General features: G+C 36.0%; 2 protein-coding genes across 14 annotated transcripts in view; one reads left to right on the top strand and one right to left on the bottom strand.

The window, feature by feature from the left end:
• Positions 1 to 22016, bottom strand: part of cact (NF-kappa-B inhibitor cactus) — a 53785-nt gene that overhangs the window by 23126 nt on the left and 8643 nt on the right. The window contains exons 1-2 of one of the 6 annotated variants that reach the window (XM_067768898.1): positions 7222 to 7359; positions 15 to 1185 (exon numbers count right to left, since the gene is read on the bottom strand). In XM_067768898.1, the coding sequence (XP_067624999.1) occupies positions 15 to 673 (659 nt within the window). In that variant the 5' untranslated portion in view covers positions 674 to 1185; positions 7222 to 7359. Of the gene's footprint in view, positions 1 to 14; positions 1186 to 7049; positions 7068 to 7179; positions 7360 to 22016 lie in introns of those variants that run through there. The other 5 variants (XM_067768904.1, XM_067768899.1, XM_067768903.1 and 2 more) reach the window with 5 other exon arrangements.
• Positions 13036 to 22016, top strand: part of LOC137241363 (NF-kappa-B inhibitor cactus-like) — a 67957-nt gene continuing 58976 nt past the window's right edge. The window contains exons 1-2 of one of the 8 annotated variants that reach the window (XM_067768892.1): positions 13036 to 13163; positions 17571 to 18369. In XM_067768892.1, coding sequence (XP_067624993.1) covers positions 17693 to 18369 — 677 coding nt within the window. In that variant the 5' untranslated portion in view covers positions 13036 to 13163; positions 17571 to 17692. Of the gene's footprint in view, positions 13511 to 13610; positions 13630 to 17521; positions 18370 to 22016 lie in introns of those variants that run through there. The other 7 variants (XM_067768896.1, XM_067768893.1, XM_067768890.1 and 4 more) reach the window with 7 other exon arrangements.

The following is a 22016-nucleotide window of genomic DNA, read 5'->3' as shown; positions in this document are numbered from 1 at the left end:
AAAAAAAAACTTACGTGTCTCCATCGTCATTTTGTTGGTAGTATTGTTCCCATAAAGGTAATTGACTCGATGCCTTGTCGTCCAATTTTTCAGCAGCTTGTGGCTTCGCAGTCACAGCTCTACTTGGCGCATTCAAATTATTTACAGAGCCAGCTTGTAAGCTGAGATTGCAAAACCTTTCGGATAAATGAGCATCAACATCGTGTTTGAGTTTCATATTTTTACTATCGCTTGAATTTGTAATAATTAATGTAACGGTAATGTTATTTTGTTGTGTACCGTTTAAGTTGTCTACACTTTCGTCTTCTACTTCTTCAATGCAACCCGAATCAATACCAAACTCTTCAACTTTTTTCGGATTATGCAGTGTAGCTTGCAAGTTATGTGAGGAGGCCGGTTTGTTTCCTTTACTTTCCTTGGCTGCAAAGTTTTGTTTCTGCACTTCTTGATCTTCGCAAAAGGAACTTTGTGGACCAGATAAAAATCCAGAGTCCGTTCCTTCTTCAAACTCAATATTTGCTATGTAATCCTTTATTTTTTGTTTTTCTTTACTTTCGTTGCTTGCTGTTATAACCACAGTGGCATTACTGCAGTCTGAGCCACCACCTACATCATCAGTTGCTTGATTATCAATTGCTGTACTTTTTCGCTTTGTTGGGTTTTGGCTCGACATTTTACAGCTTTGGTATTTTCCGTTGTATGCGATTTCAGCAGAATTGCTTATTATCTGGATTTTTACTTTGTTGGGAAAATTGTGTGCACATTCACCACTATAATTTGTATTAACGCTTATTTCTTAGTTATGACTTGGTAACAAAAATTATATTACGATTTTGTTGATATGTGTGTATGTTATTTACAGTATTTATTTGTGTAGCATTTTTCTTGGTTCATTACTCTCGTAAAGCCTGTAATTTTTAGAAATAAATACGCACAGATGTATTGTTAAAGAACACCGATTTTAATTTAAAGATTTGTTCACGTCTATGCTTCTGCATTCAAACTAATTTTAGTTTTGTTTGTTCTTTACTTAGACACCTCAAAAGAGAATTGCTTCAAAACAGGTTTTTATTTTCGTTATCCAAGAGCTAATTGTTCACAATTTATGATATATATCAATTTATGACACCTCTTCTTCATTATATTATTTTCTGCTTTTAAATACGCATTTGGCTTTTATGCCCCCTGTGAGAAAAAAAAACGTTTATTTAGAAAGTTGTATTTTGTTTGTTCTACAGTACGTAAATTTAATATTTGTTTTTTTTTTTCATTTCAAAACCATTGATGTTTACCAAGAAAGTTTGTAAAAATAATATAAGATTTTCATATACGTATAGCTACCAAACGATTTCTCTTTTCGTACTTCCTTTCCACTTATTTCTTTCATTACAAGATGGAGAACTGAGTTCATTGTCTTGAAACCATTTGGCAGATGTAAATATTATGGTAATTTTTTTTTTTTTTTTTTTCAAATAACTAGTTTACTCTTTCACTTGTATGATATTTTAATAATCTGTACGGGTGATTTTGGAGAAACTACTATAAAAAATAAAATATACTGCTGATCACAGCTTAAGCGGTCAAAGAGGCAAGGGTAAACGTTAGTCAACTTTGACGATAGCCACTTGACTTTTGCGGGGACAATGACAATTTCCTCAAAAACAAGCTATCAGAAGGAAAAATGTTACGAATTTTTCTAATTTTGATGGATTTCATGTTAACGAATACGACTAAATTACTTTCATAGTTATTTTAAATAAAAAAAAAAAAAAATATGAGCCCCATGCCTTCGAAATATTTTAATACGAAATATCAGCCTAGAAAAGAAGGTTTTTAATAAGTTTTTAGAGCTCCCGAAAAGTGCTTTGGTGGAAGAAACATGGACCGAAGTATATCAAGCAAGGGAATATAGCTTTCTTAAGTGTCCGTACGTTTGCTCAGAACATTTTGACAAAACATACACGTTTGTCAATTGCTTGCTCAAAGGAGGTCTTGAGAAATTGGCTACAGGTCCAAATTTTTTTTTTATTTATTGTATAATTCAAGCGTTGCGCTTGAGGAGGGAATTGTTAAACCATTTTTTAGGGAGAACATTACCATGTAGCTCTGCAGGTTAGCCACTAGTTATGAGTGTTTTTGCCCGTTGTACCAGGGGTCACCTTGGGGCATCCCCGCCTATACACATTCTATGCCCTTTTAGCATTGGCATAGATGTGCAGACTTTGGAGGTATACTTTTTCTCAACATGCCTTGAGAAATATCCACTGTAGAGGCATGATAAAAAGGCCATGCTAAAACAACAGGACTTTTCGTGTATTTTTTTTCTGTCTAGGGGTCAAACTGCCATAAAGATATGAGTCAGTAACCACTATTTTTCAATAAAATTGCATGTTTTACTGTATGCTCAATCGATATATATGCACATAAATCGTGCTAAAGCATATTATTATTGTCTCAGATGATCATTGCGTTTTCATCCTAAAGGAAATTTCCATCTAGAAAAACCACAATTTCGCCTTAAACAGTAACGGTATGGCAACGCGTCTGGCAAAACAACAAACATTATGAAACTTCAAAAATCCCCAAATACGATACAAAATTTTGAGTGGAACACCTTCTTTTTTGTATCATGGCCTGAACCAGAGAGTTGCAGAAACTAAATACATGAAATATGTGTGTTTGTTGGTAAGTATATTAGGGTGGGTCGGTTTGTATGGACGAAAGTCATACCCAAAAAAATAATTTTCGAGCCGGCGAAATTTCATTTTTTTTTTTTACTTTTTTCGACTTTGATTTTTAAGTTTTTTATATGACCTACTAGAAAAAATTTTCATATGTATACCCTGTCCGACCCAAAAATGTCCGCTAAAAACGTTGGCGATAACAGTTTTTTGAAAAAAATTTTACAATCAAATGAAAATTTATATTGAAGTTTATACACCATGCAAGATTGGGAATGTTACCGAGCTACCTTAGTAATAAAATAAAATACAATCATGAGATCCATAACTATGGAACAAGGTATTGCAAAAATATACGACTGCTCGACTGAGTTTGCAAAGAAGACCCTAGAATACAAAGGGTATAAAATGTATAATGAATTACCTACTGCGATAAAAGACTGAAAATATTAAGAAGTTTAAAGAAAAATTATTTATATATTGTAAAACACAGCATGTAATGAAAACAATTTTTATTTATTCTAAAATAGGTCTTAAAGACCGTAATAAACAACCAAACAAAAAAAAAATTGTTAGTAGGTCATGAAAAAAACCTTAAAAATCAAAGTCGAAAAAAGGCAAAAAAAAAAATTATTTCGCAGGCTCGAAAATAATTTTTTTTTTTTGGCATGATTCAATTACTAGAGGTTTGTTCTCCAATGATGACAGATCTTTGGCACTACCAAATTGAAAAATCTGGACGGGTTGCTTTTACAAAGTAAGGAAAACGGGGAATAATGCAATCCCCTTCTGTGAAAATTGTACTAGGAAAGTATCTTTGGTAGTATATTAGTAGTGATAATAAATTTGTAAATGTCAAAAGTTTTTGGGGAAATAATTAACTTTCTACTAAATATTTCGTGAATTGATAAAGTTACATTGGTTTGGCCATTCTTTCAGAAATTGAAGAATGCCATACGTTAGAATTTTATTCAAAAATGCGCTATCTCAAAATTTGTTTCAAAAACTCCCTATTTGAGCATAAGTTAAATGCATTTTGTCATAAGATGGAGTTATTGAAAAGCATTCTGAGATGAAGCGTTCTTCAATCTTACTCTAATATAGGGCGGTTTTGTGACAAATCCTGAATTGGGAAATTTTTGAAAAAAAAAATATTTTGAGATAGCACGATTTTGAACAGGCAGCCAACATGGGGTGATACGCTACTCAGCAGCCGCAATGAACTGACAAAAACAAAAATAAAAGAAAATGGATTATTGTCTTAGAGCTTTATATTGCGGCCTTGACTTTGACAGAAAAGTTGAGCTTTTGTGCGGTCCTGCTACAGAGGGAGTATTCACGTTTTTATTCTGAAATTTTGGAAAGCTCTTTTCCGTTAAGTATTCATGGAAGCGTTCCGGATAAACCGTTAATTTAGAATATTCGGAATACGTTCAATACTACTTCACGAGATCCGAATATATATATATCAACTTTGAATACGCGCACAAAAATATCGAGAGAAGTGTCAAAAGACGCGTATTGACCTCGATAACAATAATTCGAAAGCGGAAATAAAAATTTTAGCTCTTTTAAAAGATATTGACGAAAAACCGAAAAATGACCCCGGGTTGCGTTGGCGGCCTTCAGCCGAGCTTATAAAAAATTACCCTGGCCGGTCCACCCATTAGGTGGGATCAAAATTAAATGTGTGCAAAATCCCTTTGTACACAAAATCTTTTTCAGTGCACAAAAACATTACAAAAATCACATGAAAATTGCCAACTGCAACTGCAAATATCTCCGGACAGAGATACAATTTTTCTTTTCCGCCTTAGGATTATTGTTGCCGAGGTCACCTCTCTCGATATTTTTGGACGCCTATTAGCAGTAGATTCCTGTTCTAAACTTTTACCTGAATAAGTTAACATGCCCAATGAGTACATTTCGTTATGGCATCTCCATTATTTACGAATGACATTTTTCGTGAATAGATTTAATAGTCGAGGTTTTGACGTTGAACAATGCATTTTGGATTGGTTCAGGTTTCGTATATTCATTGGTTTACGAAAGAGAACGATTTCTTGGTGTCCTCACTTTTCACAAAATTACCTATGTTCAATGTTCAGCCATACTAATGGATCGAGGCACAGTTAATAAATTCACTATAAAATTAAAAAGAAATGTTCTAAGGAATTATACAGTTCGGTACTTGTCCAGTATTTGTAAACTGATTGCTTCCTATTTCTACTAATAAACTAATATTTTTCGAAAATTCGCAAAAAAACAACACAGTTAGCGGATGTCAATTCGATTTGGGAGCAAAATGGCCGCAATTGTCAAAAAATCTCAGAATAAGCATTCAAATGAATGCAGCCTTTGCTGAGTGTGCACACACTTTTCGAGTACCAATCAATTATGAAAAATGTCGTACATGCACAAAACCCGCTCAAATGTCACATGGTTGCATTTAATTAAAGCCACTGCAAAACATCAACACAAAAATTTAATTATTGTCCGTGATGACCAGTTTTTTCCATATTTAAATGACAATAAAGTACGAAGAAGTTAACTGGAAAAGTATTCCTATTGAAATTTTCCTAAAGATTTAATAATAAAAAAGACAAATTACAAATATTTCAACATCTCTGTTCCGAAAATTGTCATCGTTCTAAATGAGTGTTGCCAAGGTGCCATATAAAAGGCTTGCTTTAAAAAGTACTATCCTACATTTGCACGTCCTCAATTGGTGATTAAACAATTGAAGAAAAGGCAATACATTATAAAAGCTCTTAAGTTCCTCCATATATTCTTCCTAGCGGTATATGGTCAAATACTGTATCTATACTGGTTTGTGAGTTTGCAAATTGCAATGGCAATATCCTATTTTCTAAGAAAAATATTCTTCTAAACACAATAATTTGTAATTACAGCCATATAAAGTAGGCTCTATAGGTAGTTGTAGCTTTTTTGATAGCAAGGAAATTAACTTTGAATACATATCTGCTCAAGTAAGATAGACTTCAACCAAAACAATTTCAATATTTTACCAATGCCGTGCAAATAAATAGGCAGAGAGACTATTCTCAACCACTCGGGTCCTATATTTATATTCCGTCAAACACTGTTAAAATATCAGCTGTAAAAAAACTGTAGTCCGATGGAGCCAGTCAATAACCTCTGAAGAGTTTCTCCCAATGGAACATTTTTTTTTTGTGGCACAGATGAAAAAAAACGGGGAAGGTGAAGCAGGTGAATAGAAAAAGCCTGAATCACCGTAGGACTGCGTAGAAGGACATCATGCGTAGTATACCCTTCTGCGTAGAAGGACATCATGCGTAGTGCACCCTTCTGCGTAGAAGGACATCATGCGTAGGGCACCCATTTGCGTAGAAGGACATCACCGTGGCGGTAGCCATGTTTATACCACACACCCGGACTTGGCATGGCGTAGCCCAGGGTTATTTTTTCTAAGCGCGGCCGAAGGCTGCCTATGCAGAAAGGGTACGCAGAATTACTGTGCATGTTTAGTTAAGCCTTGAACTGCTAACCGTTCAGACAATTACAAAAACAAAATACATAGAGCGTGATCTCTATTTATCACCTTCCGTTATTATGACTTGAGAAAAGCAAGAGTAATTTCTTGTTCAGTTAATTTCTATTATTGCTCATCTGGCAGCACTCTTCACCATCAGGTGTTTTTCTTCAACAACGAATCAAGTGATTAGAATGTATTTTCTGTATTTTTATTACCTAATTGCATATTAATTAGAAAAATTAAACAAATTTTTTTCACTAATTCGTGAATATCAAATTGTATTAATCTATCGAAAAACAAAACAGGATGTGATTTGTGCGCTTAAAAGATTGTAAATGTGCGGGAATATATGTACAAGGCGAACAAGTTTTTCGCGCATAACTTTTAAACGGGTAAAAAAAAGTTAACTTCCGCTTTCGGATTCTTGATCTAGACGGGAATACGCGTCTTTTGATACCTCACTCAAAAAAAAGGCCCAATTTTAGGGTGGGGCCTCTAAACAGCACAATTACCAATTATATTTTACCATTCAATAACACACACACTTTAGCTTTGAGTTAAAGTATTTTAAGCCATTCAGGAATAGAGATTTATAATATGCAACCAAAAAATCACAAATTTTTAAAAGAATGCTGAGAGAATGCATACTCAATTGATTCAATCTTTTTACAGCTCTACAAAAGATCTTCTTGAATTAATGTCTTACACTTCACATTATAATGCATTAAGTTACAACGTTTGGGATCCACTGTCATTTTGAGACACAAGCACTTTCGGCACAATCAGCTGCGCCAATGTGCTCTTATTAATTTTTTCACTTCATAAGTATTTATACTTTTCTTACACTTTACCATTTTTTGTTGCAGTTTGTTCTCTCGAATATAAAGGCATAGCTTCACACTATATTACGCACCCATTTAATTCAAACACCAACCCGTTTTCCACATATATAAATACCTTTGCTTTTTTTAAGCTAATTACCTTTTTTGTATGAAAAAAATAAACGCACTTTACGGTAATTACCTTTAATTTTTATGTTTAATATATTTGCACAAATTACGTCTTGCACGGGCTTAATTCCGTTTACGAATGTACTTTAATTTCCCACGTCCAACACTTTTATTTTAACCCAACAGCAACTTTGATCAGGTACATCTAAACAGCTGAGCTCATAATTAGCACACACACACAAACATCACTAATGGCCATATTACAAAAATTTTTTAAGAGACCTGAACTGTGATAATTTTTGAAAATATAGCATTAAGGGCCCCTTATTTGCAGTAATTAAGATAATATATTTGCTTATATTCAAGTATTTAGTTAGTTTTTCTACATTTATCTCGAATATTGATACAAATATTGAATGTATATTGATGCAATGCAACTCTGCTCATCCTTCACTTCATTCCACTACCATTCGACGACCAACCACTCTATTCGCAACATAACCTCAATTTAAGCTGGTACCAAGGCGGAATGATACAAGGAGGCAGCATGGGGCAGCTGATTATAAACTTTTTTTATTTGATTTAATACATCAACGGCGCAGTACGATTTTCCCAATTGTCCATCGTATTTATAAAAACAAAGTACATACAATTTTTATATATTCTTGTAAGCATGGCAGAACGATACAAGGTGGCAGCATGGTGACATACCTACAAAACATATATAAAAATCCCATGTACCATAGATGAATGGATTTGCAACTCTTTGTTTCGAGAGAGCGCTGTCAAAATGCACATTTTTTATAACATTTATCAATGATGCCACTCCAAACAAAAATGAATAGATCTGAAAATGGGGATTTTTGACATAAATTTCGGCGATTATAGTTTCAATCATCTAATAAAATGATAGTTGTAAAATATTTATTTCTTTAAACATATTTTACAATAATACGACTAGTTAGAGTTAAATATAAACAAATCTAAGTAAAATTTACATTTCAATTAAATTACTTAGTCAAATATTGTAACGCATTTAACTCGCAGTGAAAACCATATATTCTTTTGAAATTTCAGTAAATCGGAAGTATGATAACATTATTTAATGGATAGGGTTTATCCTACATGTGTGTCGTTCCAGGTTCTGTGATCAAAATGGAGTGGTTGCATCGGGAGTTCATATTTACAAATCCTGTTTTTAGTGATAACTTTTGAATGGGAAATAATATTTACCCTCCGCCTTCGAACTAATAATATATAGACTAAATTAAGTATTTTTATCCTTTTTCCTATAATTTTTGAACGCTATTCTACAGTTGTAGGCCAAACTAAAGTTTACCGAAATTTTTGGGCCGTTTTTCGTTTTAACTGGCACATTTTTTGTTCTGGCACCCGCTTCAGCTGGCGCGAGGGATTTATCTGTGATTGTTGCTAGCAACAACTAGAAGATAAATCCGTCGTGAGAGCGAAAATATGAGAGCGTAACCAAAAGATTCGTATCAATCTAATCTATGCCATGTACTTTGTTTTTGTAAATTCGATGAACAAATGCATAGTGTACCTATAATAGTGTGTCAGCTAAGCGATAAACGTCAAAACTACAAACAGCCTCGCTCACCTGATGCTCATCTCAGGTCTAGAGTTGCATTTTTGGTACGCAAGAGTACTTCAAGCTGAGTTGCATTTGATAGTTTAATAAAACTTTGTAGTATTTACAGATGAAATAGCCTGCAACAATGCGGAAACATACGGAAAGCAAAATCTATTTAAATTAGAGTCAAAATATAAAGCGCCACACGTGTAACATGGAAAAATTTCACTTCTAAGGCTGTTTACACAAATGCATAAGGGCAAAATTATATAAACGCTTTGGTCGCTTCAAAGCAAATATAACGTACGGCGTTTCATTGTTTTTCGTCTGGCGTTGTCAAAGCGTAGGCACGCAACCAAAGCATTTATGTAAATTTTTCGATACTTCGCCCGACAGATGAGTTAATGAATGCAACACAACCAAAGCGTCTGTGTGAAACAAATCAAACTCCTATATGACACTACTTTATTTTCTATTCTTGTATTTTCTCTTATACTTTTTGTCGAGGGAGCCAATAAGATTTCAGTACTGGTATAAGTGTGTGAATTATATTTAAAAAAAACTAACGAAATACAAGAAAAATACAACGAAGTTCATTAAAAACAAACAAGCCAGTTTGTATTTCGATAGGGTTTTTTGACATTAGGCTGTTTTATTTATTTTTTCTGACAAATGAAAATTTGGTTTTTAGTTTCAAAATTTTGTGCATAAAAACATAACTAACTACTTCGTTTTTTAACGTCGTCGCGTCAAGTTCGTTTCCCCACAGCTCAACCGCGTGTTATAAAAGGACGCTATTCATGCGGTTGAGAACAAAATAGCGGATAGTGAGGGAATCGACATGACAACAAATTAATTAAAACATTTGAAAAACTTAAAATTTATCGTACTTGGAATAAACCATTAAATCATTTAATCTGAATATAATTTATCTAAGGGGAAATACCTGGCGTGTGGAGACAAGTTCTCTGGCTAACAAACCCCAAACTAAAAAAAAAAAGCATAACTAAATTCAAAGTGTAAATTGTGTGTGCAAATGAATTTTCAATAAGTGTACATTTTTCAGTTTTTCATAGTTAAGGAATTGACCTCCAGATTCTTGTGTTACACAAATATAGTGAACTTGGGTACAGAAATTCAAATTAAAAAGTTTTTCACAATAATTTGAAAAACTCTACCTTTTCTCTGCTTTTTACACTTAAAGGAGTAACCCTCCATAATAAATTAAACTTTTAATGAAAAACAATACCTCTGAACTGAACACTTTTCGCCATGATATAAAATTAAAATGGTGTGGAACAGGAGCAACACTTTTGTGACTACATAAACCCTGTTTCAATCTTTTACGTCTCTGCACAGAATCCTAATTGACCGTTTTCAACCGAAAAAGCAATGGCAACCCAGATTTTCCCGTTATGCTCACTTAAGCGAGTGCCTTCAGAAAGAAGTCAACACACTTGTACTTGTACACTATGAACAAATGTCAAAATTGTACTGCGGCGGAAGTTGATGTATAAATTCAAATAAAAAAAGTTTATAATCAGCTGTTCCATGCTGCCACCTTGTGTCGTTCCGCCATGCTTGTTAGTATGTCACCATGCTGCCACCTTGTATCGTTTCAACATGATTCGCAACATAACCTCAATTAAAGCTCTGTTACATAAATGGTACTAAAGGCCGCGGCACCATGACATTTTTCATATAGATGCGTTTAACACAAGCTTATGCATTCAAATAACATCGCCACAATCAACCAAGATGTTGCGTTTGTAAATATGCCTTGCCCATTCACATACAAAATTTCGCGAAGCACTGTTATAAACATTCTCCCTATACAACAGAGATACTTGCCAACATATTTTGTGTCATATGCGATTGTTATATTACAGTTTTTAATTGCGAAAAATCGTTTTTGTTTTTATCGGCCTATTGATAAATCATTCAAGGTTCGAATCGAGCTCAAGGCCAGAACAATAATTTTTTTCTAATGATAATTATTGTTATTTTTTAATTTTTCTAAATTTGAAAAATTGAATTTTGTTTTTGGAATAGTAAGTAGAAAATTTTTCAGACAACCTGCCATAGCTGCGCAGATAGATCCATTTCGAAGGGTGCTAAGTCTTCATCATCAGTACGCTTTAGGCATGCTGCGCTAACCATTTAGCTATACAGCGGTGGTTTGTTTGACTGGCAAATTTGCTACTTCCATTCCTTTTTACCAACTATATTTATTCAGTGTTGCGCCATCTGGTGCAAAGCACTGATAATGCTGGATTTTTGTTTATTGTCAATTACTTTGTTTGACATTCCCAAGTGCTCATGGTTTATTAACAATTGTTTTTGTTTTAACTGCTAACCCATCAACTTCCGTATCTTCTAACCCCTAGAAACCACTCCTACCACACCACAAAATTTCAAAATACGATAACTCAGCGAAAAAAATGATATTTGAGCAAACTCAACGCCATTTGAAAGAATAAGACTTGTATGCAAAGATGCCATCCTTTAATAAAATGATGATATATCTTTTTGTATGGTGAGAAATCTTTCTAATAGTAATCTGTGAGTAATTCCAATTACTCATTTCATTTTGGCCAAAAATATGCATTTAAATATATTTTGCTAGAATTAGCCACGGTGCATTTCAATTTTATTAGCGTGTTTGAAATTAAGAAAATTAAGTCGAATCATGTGTAAGATTTTTTTACGAAGATTTTTAACTTTAATGTTCTCCTTTATAGCTTTAATTGAATATGAGTAAGTATAGTACTATTTCGTCTAACTACCCCACCCTAAATAGCAAACCTACTCAAAAATTTCCCTATTGTCATGCAGAGTGAAATACCTATCGGCATATCTCATGCTATTATTTTTTTTTATTTCGAATAGGTGCCAACCCTAAATGGCAACCCTACTCAAAAATATCCGTATTTTAATGCGGAGTGAAATACCTTTCGTTTGATACCAATATCGGCATATCTCATTCAATTTTTTTTTATTTTCGAATAGGTGGAACCCTGAATGGAAACCCTTCTCAAAAATGCCCCTATTGTAATGCGGAGTGAAATACCTTTCGTTTGATACCCATATCGGCATATCTCATGCAATTTTTTTTAATTTCGAATAGGTGGCAACCCTAAATGGCAACCCTACTCAAAAATGTCCCTATTGTAATACGGAGTGAAATACCTTTCGATTGATACCCATATCGGCATATCTCATGCAATCTATTTTAATTTCGAATAGGTGGCAACCCTAAATGGCAACCCTACTCAAAAATGTCCCTATTTTAATGCGGAGTGAAATACCTTTCCATTGTGAATGATGACTAAGTGTGATATCTTATCTGTAAACTGCCTGACAGGATGTTCAATATGGCTACTTTTTGGCGTTTTGACAGGGTGTTAAATATGGCGGCGCCTATCTTCATCGGGTGATAGAAAGAGATACAGAATGAGACAGCGATAGTCAATTACAAATCAGGTGATCCAATCACTTTGGAATTTTGACGTCTATGCAGAAGATATCACACTTTGTTATCATTCACAATGTACCTTTCGTTTGATACCCATATCGGCATATCTCATGCAATTTTTTTTAATTTCGAATAGGTGGCAACCCTAAATGGAAACCCTACTCAAAAAGCCCCTGTTGTAATGCGTAGTGAAATACCTTTCGTTTGATACCCATATCGGCATATATCATGCAATTTTTTTTTTAATTTCGAATAGGTGGTATCCCTAAATGGCAACCCTATTCAAAAATGTCCCTATTGTAATGCGGAGTGAAATACCTTTCGTTTGATACCCATGCCGGCATATCCCATGCATATTTTTTTTATTTTGAATCGGTGGCAACCTTTTGAGACATTCTGAGTGGCAACACCTAGGTAGAAAGTCTTAGAAGGTCATACATTATCTCTGTGCCAAATTTCATTTAAATTGGTTGAGCCGTTCCCGAGATCGTTCGGCTATATAAAAATACAAATATACCAATATACAAGAATTGCTCGTTTAAAGTTATTAGATATAAATGTATATCGTATTTACTTATTTTATATAAATGTGGGGCTTTTTGACCAGAAAGAGTATTTTTTTGATGGAAATATTTGTAATAAAATTTGGCTTGGGGTGGTAGCCATGTTTTCATGTAGAAACAGCTTCGCATGGCGGAACGATACAAGGTGACAGCATGGTGACATACCTACAAACATAAAGAAAAATTCCATGTACTTTGTTTTTGTAAATTCGATCGGCAAATGTCAAAATCGTACTCCACCGGAAGTTGATGTATCAAATCAAATAAAAAAAGTTTATAATCAGTTTTCCCATGCTGCCACCTTGTATCGTTCCGCTATGCAGCTTCGTGTGCAATATTTCTGTCTCAGTTTTAATGAAATAGCGAAAAGATTAAGTTAAGTTTAGGTGAGGAAGATTAATGAGCGGATAACCGAAATACTTACGATATTTGCCACTTGTTTGATTTATCGCAGTTTAATAAAAATGCATTATAAATGTTTTCGGGAATGCTTTACTTTAGCTCACAACTGATAAAACTTAATAATTTACGTTCAATGAAGTTGTAAATTAAAAACAAATCCAAAGCGAATTTGAAGTGTATTCCAAAACTGTATAGCAAACTGAGATTGGGTATTTGCTGAAAAATTTATGTTTTGTGCAAACAAGTGGAAAAGTGATTTGTAAATAATTTACATAAACTTATCGATAAGCAAATAGTAAAATGACAAAATAATGAAAAAAAAACCTGATTGGTACGAGAGTGCTAAGTCGTGTTTATGTCAATAGGATTTGGTTTGGCTTTTAATGCTCCGAGTCTGTTTCATTATATACGTTTCCATCATGGTTCAACGATATACGAATGCCAATTATGGTAACGTTTTACAAGACTGTGCACCACATAATCTTTATCTAAACTTATCAAAGGTGGTATCAAAAGACGCGTCTCCACCTCTGTTTTTAGAACCCGAGGCGAAAATAAAAATTTTATTTCTGACAAAAGATATAAGCAAAAAATCGGATCCAAATAAATAAATAAATAAATAAATGTCATGTGGTTGTTTTGGTAATTCTTTACTTTAGCTTACAACTGCTAAAACTCGACCAGGACCCAGGATCACTAATCTGAAAGCGGAAATTCAAAATTTTATTTCGTTTCGTAGATATTTGCAAACCAAATTGAAAATTTTCATGTGGTTATAATTTTGATAATTTTGTTTACCCACAAGAAAAACTGGGTAATAGTCTAGTTGAGGGGTCGACTGCTAATACGCTACCAAAAATATCGATAGAGGTGTCAAACGACGCGTCTTGACATCAGTATTAATAATCCGAAGGCGGAAAATAAAAATATTAACTCGTTCAAAAGATATTAACGAAAAATCGAAAAAAGATCCGTGGGTACCTCCGAAACCGGGGGTGGGATCCATAGTATTTTTGCGCAGACACCTTTCTGAGTTGGTTGCCTTCGGCCGCGCTTATAAAAAATAACACTGGGCTACGCCATGCCAAGTCCGGGTGTGTGGTATAACCGTCGCTACCGCCACGGTGATGCACAATTTTTTTTTGTGGGTGAAAACACAACAACAACCACATGGAAATCGCCAACTTCAACTGCAAATATCTCCGGGCATAGATAAAATTTTTCTTTTCCGCCACCGGATTATTGTTCTCGAGATTAATACGCGTCTTTTGACACCTCTCTCGATATTGTGGGAGCGTATTAGCAGTCGACCCCTCAACTAGACTATTACCAAATTTTATCTCTGTCCGGAGATATTTGCAGTTGAAGTTTGCGATTTTAATGTGGTTGTTGTGTTTGTACCCACAAAACAGATTGTGCATCACCGTGGCGGTAGCCACGGGTATACCACACACCCGGACTTGGCATGGCGTAGCCCAGGGTTATTTTTTATAAGCGCGGCCGAAGGCCGCCAACGCAGAAAGGTGTTCTGCGCAAAAATACTATGGATCCCACACCCGGTTTTAGAGGGACCCGCGGGTCTTTTTTCGGTTTTCCGTTAATATCTTTTGAACGGCTAAAAAAAGTTAACTTCCTCTTTCGGATTCTTGATCTAGACGTGAATACGCGTCTTTTGATACCTCACTCACTTTTGGGCCAAATTTCGGTGTGTACCGTAAACTGCACTATTTACCTTTAAACCGCAATTTATCTGGTTGCTAATGGCATTTAGCGCGGTGGTGGTGCTATGAAGTTTTCTAAAGCCATGCTAGCTGCAAATTTGCTTTGAAGTGGAGACAGGTCATGAGACAAGACATGGTTAAATCAACTTAGCTCGTACCCTGATCATTTTGGTATACTTATTGGTGGGTCTAACGGAAACATATACATACAAAATAATTTGGAGCCTTGAAAATGAAAAAAATCGATTTCGACCAAAACAAGTCCCAAAGACCAAAAAAAAAAAATTTTTTTTTAAAACTGTTAATGCCAACATTTTTATCGCATAATTTTAAGTGGGATAGGAACTATGAGACAAATTTATTTTCATCGGCAACAATTTTGCACGTTTCTGAAGAAACCCTTAAAAAATGGCTAAAAAATAAATTTTTTCACCAGAACACTCCTCAAAACCCAAAAAATATATATTTTTTTTTTTTTTTCAAAAAACTGTTATCGCCAAAGTTTTTAGCGGACAATTTTGAGTCGAACAGGGTATACATGAAAATTTTAAAATCAAATGAAAATTGTTTAAGTAGGTCATGAAAAAAACCTTAAAAATCAAAGAAAAAAAGTTAAAAAACTCAAATTTTGCAGGGTCGAAAATTATTTGTTTGGGTATGCTTAGTGGAACTTTTTTTCCTGAGCCCAAAACCTATCGAAAAATCGATGGCGCGATATGGGTTAACTTTCGTCCATGCAAATCAACCCAGCTTAATATACATATTTTATAATATAATTTTGTTCAATTTGTATGCTTCTGTAATTTATCTGTAATCCGTACTATACTTGGTCTAACTGTTAAATTTGTAGACAAATAAATAAATAAATAAATACAATTTTGTCATGGTGCTTGAACGGATTCGATAGGGACTTTACGGTGGACCAAAGCTTACCCACACCGGCAGATAGGTTACAACGACTTAGATGCTCCTCCCATTTCGCCCGCTTGTGTTCATCCACAAGCAATCTGATGCGTTGGATTATATCCCATATTTGCGGGTCGCCGGGATCGAGCTGTCTTTTATAAGGTCACGCTCTTTCGCTAAATTTGCGGCCTCCACCGGCAAATGAGGCCGAATTTCGGGAATTCTTCCAGCGGGAATAAAGCGAGCCGAGGCGGATTCAATGGCCTTGAGGAAAGCACGCTCCCCTTGGATGAGAATACTCGCCATCAGGAAGAGAAATGAAATGCTAACCAGACTGTTCCTTTTGAATACCAGAAACCTGGGCATCCCAACAGACAACTGATTAATGAGCCATCACCTCCCAGGCGCTTAAGGAGTCATCTCCGTAAGCATTATGAGGAAATACGGCAACTGAGAACACAGCCGTATGAAACCAAAAAACACAAGCAGATCCTCAGTGAACTCCACAGACAGGCGTCGGACCCCTATGTCCGGAATTGCCCGGCGAATCTTGTACTCAAAGAAGAATACCCTAAACTTGCAGAAGAGGAACGCACACTCCCTAGCTCAACTTCGTTCTGGATACTGTAACAGGTTAAACTCCTACCTATCTAGAATCAACCCCGACAAACAAAATGTATGTCCTGCTTGCAATGTGTCCCCTATGACACCAACCATCTCTTCCATTGTAATGTGGAACCAACGCCTCTACCACCCCTCATTATGGTCCACCCGCTTTTGAAACAGCAAGTTTCCTTGGACTCCCGTTAGAGGTTATTGATGACAATTTGTGATCGGTCACACCTATTGCATGGGGCGAAGCACTGCTACAACAACAACATGCAAAAAAAATTTGGATCGGGCCCCATATTTCGGACCCTCTCGGGGTCATTTTACGGTTTTTTGTAAATAACTTTCAACAGAATTAAAATTTTTGATTTCCGCTTTCGTATTCCTAAAACGGTGGTCGAGACGCGTCTTTTGATACCACCTTTGATAATTTTTGATAAAAATTAGGTTGTTGTTGTTGTAGCAATGCTCGCCCCACCTAATAGCCGCGACCGATCACAAATTGTCATCAATATCCTCTAACGGGAGTCCAAGGAAACTTGCCGTTTCAACAGGGGTGGACTATAAGGAAAGGGGTGTTAGAGGCGTTGGTTCCACATTACAATTAAAATTAGGTGGTGCACAGTCTTGTAAAACGTTACCGAAACTTTTTTAGGTAGATACTTTGCGAAAGTATTTTAGCTCTGTATTATAAAAGTATGAAAATTTGGAATAGAAATCACGCTATTTCTTAAATAAATAGTGCGTATTTCACTAAAAACGGAGCAGGAAACGATCGAATGCGGTTTGGGCTCGTTCCCTGTGCTTGCCAGCCTGGGCCTATTAGAATTGATACAGCTGCCAGATTTAGAAGCAGCAAGACCACTCATAGGTCCTAGAAAGCTTTTAGTATTTGGCAAGAGTACAGACGTTTTTATTAACATAGGTCCTGGTTTTTTAAGGGGTTTTCAGTTTGGTCGTTAAACAAACCTCTACTCATTCAGTGTATGTGAGGTCCTCATGGACCGGCCAGCTCAACCTAACCTAACCTCACAATAAAAAAACAGCCGCCATTTTTCAATAAATGGTGTATATTTAACAAGAATAACTCTTTAACTACAAATTAGAATTGCCCTCTAACCTCCATATTTCTTCATTCGTCGAAAATATTTTCAGACTTCATCTAAAGATTAAAGAATGCGAATACACAAACCTTATTAAAGAAAACAAAAGAAAAAATAGAAATTCATTTAGTAGCTCGGAAATCACACAACTCGGAAAACAGCAAAGTGGAAAAGATGTCGAATCCACACCCAAAAACCGCAAAAGATGAAGCGCCTGCTGCAAAAGACAGTGGAAACAAAAACGATTTGGCAAAGAAAGAAAATATTGACTTAGAAGAACAAGCGGATTCTGGATTTTTATCCGGTGAACAAAGTTCTTTTTGGGAAGACCAAGGAGAACAAAAACAAAGTACCGCTTCTGCGACACGGGGGAGTCATGAAAACAAATTCAATAAACCTACCTCCCGTAACGTACAAAGCTCAGTGCATAATCTAGCGAAGGTTGAGCAGGAATTTGGTGGCATCGATTCGGGTTGCATTGAAGAATATGAAGAAGACGGTGATCCCACCAATTCAGATGTCAAAGCCGTATTTCAATCTAACACACAAAAGAATACGCAATCACGCCGTCAAGAGCAACAACAAAAAGTGCAAAACTCAGAGGGTCGTGGTTTCAACATCGCAAACACTAACGCCACATACGGCGAAAATATGGGACTTAAACACGACGTCGATGCTCATATGGCGGAAAGATTTTGCAATCTTGGTTTACAAAATGCACCGATGAATAATTTGAATTCGTCGAGTAGGATTACAACTGCTGTTGCCGCAGCGACAACAAAGAATACAACAGAGTCAAATCAAATACCAGCATGGGAGAAATGTTATCGACAAAATGACGAAGGAGATACGTAAGTTATAATAAGTAGCGTTGTTGTTACTTTGTTATTTGTTCTTCTAATATATTTTATTTTAAGTAATCCAAATCAGAAGATTCTAATTTAACGGTATAAAATTACATAAGAATATAATTTTTCCTTTTAACAACTCAGAGTTAGATAAACGTAGGTAATAATTTGTTTTGACCTTAAGGCCTGATAGCAGTTAATAACTACAAATGTTTGGTTTTCATCAACTTGTACATTGTACTTATCTCACCTTGTACTTTACTAACCCTACTCCTAAAATTTATCGATTAATCTTAATATCAATTATTCTTCAGCACTACTTGTTAACCATCACTACTTTGAACAAAACAAAAGATATTAGCAGCAAAATTCAATCGTGTTGAGTATTTATTTATTTTTAATGCACTAAAGTCAAGGTAGTGAGTTCTTTTTTCTATTAATGTATGCAACATTAAATGGTGCCGAAACCCGGGAATAACTGATTCTACAATCATCCCACATCAATTGCCAAACTTACCAGCTAAGTAAAGAAAAGTAATCACGTGGATTACCTAACCTCTTTATATCTATACACTTTATAAAATTTTCTAAAATGGCCACCGTAGATTCGATGATCGAGGACCAGCAAAAGACATACAAGCAACTACAAAGGTTCCAAAAAAACTTTGCCGAAAAACCCGCTGCATCAAAAACTGCGGGTCTTATACAAGGCCTTCTTACAGAAATTGAATTGCTGTTCCGTACTTCTAAGCAAGGCCACGACGATATCTGCGCGGAAGTACGAGCAAACTCTATTGCTGATGCCGACGTTCCTTATCTAAAAGATGAAACCTTTTACGACTGCTATGATCTTTTTATCAATTTCAAAGCAAAACTGTTAGACTTACAATTGGAACTTGCTTTGCCTACGACACCTGGTACAAACAGTACATTCGCCGCCACTAATTCACGCAACGATACCATTTCAGCTGCCGCTCGCTTGCCTAAAATCGATATTCCTACGTTTTCAGGGGACTACTTGGAGTGGATTCCGTTCCGCGACATGTTTCTGTCGCTCGTACACAACAATACCAACCTAACGCAGGTGCAAAAATATTTTTATTTAAAGGGTTCGTGTACTGGAACTTCCAAGAAAATAGTAGAGGAGTATCCAGCTACAAAAACCAGTTATGAACCAGCTTGGGCTGCGCTCGTGAATCGGTATCACAACAAACGCAAACTCGTTGACCAAATTCTAAGAAAATTGGTTAATGCTGAAAACACAGACGGACGTTTTCGTACTATACAACAATTGCTAGACATAACACGCAATTGCTTGGCGCTTTTAAGAACATTAGAGGTGGACACCTCGAACTGGGATCCAATTCTTATGTTTTTGTTAACACAAAAAATTGACAAGCAAACTCGAAAGGAATGGGACCAATCACTTCACGGCAGCAGTGACATCCCACAAGTGAAAGAATTTCTTAAATTTTTAGATTCCACTTACAAGGCATTAGAGTTTGTTGAAGAAGGGCTTCCAATTGCGAAACTGGCAAAACCTTCTGTCAATTCCCATAAAAATTTACGGTGTGGTGCTTACGCAAAATCAGTACTTACAGCAACAACTGCCACTGCCAATAACAGCTGTTCCTGCTGTCAACAAAACCATTTTCTTTATAAATGTTTTAAATTCGCTGCATTGCCAGCAGTGGATAAAAAGAAGTTCGTTAAACAAAACAAACTCTGCATGAACTGTTTAGGTAAGGGTCACACCTACAGTAACTGTACAACAACATCACGATGCAAAGTCTGTGGAAGCATGCATCATACATTACTTCACAGCGATTCCTCAATTGGAAACTCAACTTACAACTCTCACCAATCTGGCGTATCTAACACCTCTAAAGCTGCGACCGTGCAGTCAACCAACGTTCACACTTTGTCCAATAATATTAGTACACAAGTTCTCCTAGCTACCGTTCGCGTAATAGTCGAAACGCCCAGTAGGAAATTTTGTTTCAAGGCTCTTGTAGATCAAGGAGCTCAAGCGTCTTTTATATCTGAGGATGCAGCTCAATTGTTAAGATTAAATACACGTAACGTTACTGCAAATATTTCGGGTATTGGAGGTTCTCAGTTTTTTACAACAAGAAGGGCTGCCCACATAAGTTTGCGGTCAGCTTACAACAAGCACTTTAAATCTAGAATGCCAATTTCTTTTACTGCCAAGGGTTACAACATACTCTCCTACTGCAATCGATCCCAATTACCTGAAGGATTTACCAAACGTATTCCTTGCAGATCCAGAATTCAATTCTCCATCTAAAGTCGATTTTATTTTGGGTGCTGAGCTTTATTGTAACATTTTGCTCTCGGGAATGATAAAATGTGAAAATGGTTTACTACTGCAAGAAACCTACTTTGGGTGGATGATTTCAGGTCCTGTAAAAACCAATTTTAATGAGTGCAATCTTTCTGCAAATTTATCGTCAATCGATTCCATCGATAACCAACTGCGTCTGTTTTGGTGGAAGGAAGGGTTGAGGAAGCTGCGGTAGAGAAACATTTTTTGGAAACTCACTCTCGTGACGACACTGGTCGATATCAAGTCCACTTGCCATTCAACGTCTTGTTTTGCAAAATGAGTTACCAACGTTCAGTCACACCAATTTTAACGCCCTTCGAAGACTGAATCAGCTCGAAAAACGATTCAGATCTCAACCTGAGTTTTCGAGGCTTTATAGAGACTTTATGGAGGAGTACGTTCGTTTAGGCCACATGAAGGAAATCGGAAACTATCCGCAAGATCTTCCAGCTACCTCATATTTCCTATGTCATCACGGTGTCTTGAGAGACAGCAGCAGTACTACTCAGTTAAGAGTAGTATTCGATGGCGGAAATCATCATAAAAAGCAAAACTCCCTTAACCTGGAACTCGCTGCAGGAACTGCTTTACAAAATAGTTTGTCGCTTATATTGTCTCGATGGAGACTACATCGCATAGCTTTTACCGCCGACGTAGAAAAAATGTTTCGACAGATCAATATCTGTGAAGAACACCAGCTGTTCCAATGTATACTCTGGAGAGACGCTCCTACAAAACCAATAAAAATATACAGTTACTTACGGTTCTACTTCAGCGCCTTTCTTGGCCATACGTGTGCTACATCAGCTAGCAAATGATGAGCGGAGCTCATATCCTCTTAACTGACAGCTACGTCGATGATATACATTCAGGTGGAGACTCTATTCAAGAGGTAACCGAATTATACCAACAGCTGACGCTGCTTACCAAAAGTGGTGGTTTCAATTTAAGGAAGTGGAACTCTTAACTCGGCAGAGTTGCTGGAATCTATTCCACTATATTACATTGATAAGCATCACTCATTCGAGGTAACTTCCGAAAATTTTGTTAAAGCGCTTGGACTTCATTGGGAAACAAAGGATGATAATTTCTACTTCAAAATTAACTTTGAATTTTCTGCCACCATAACTAAGAGCAGCCTTCTTTCTGAAGCGACAAAGCTCTTTGATCCACTTGGTTGGCTAGCACCTACCATTATCATTGCAAATATTATATTTCAAAAATTATGGTTAGAAGGACTGGATTGGCAAGATCCGCTTCCACCTCAACTTCATTCAGAATGGGTTCGATATCGTCACTCTTT

Source organism: Eurosta solidaginis, chromosome 2 (genome assembly GCF_040869045.1).
Source record: "Eurosta solidaginis isolate ZX-2024a chromosome 2, ASM4086904v1, whole genome shotgun sequence".
In the NCBI taxonomy this organism is placed as follows: Eukaryota; Metazoa; Arthropoda; class Insecta; order Diptera; family Tephritidae; genus Eurosta; species Eurosta solidaginis.
Note: the sequence above shows the minus strand (reverse complement) of the source record. Positions and strands in the feature narration are given on the sequence as shown.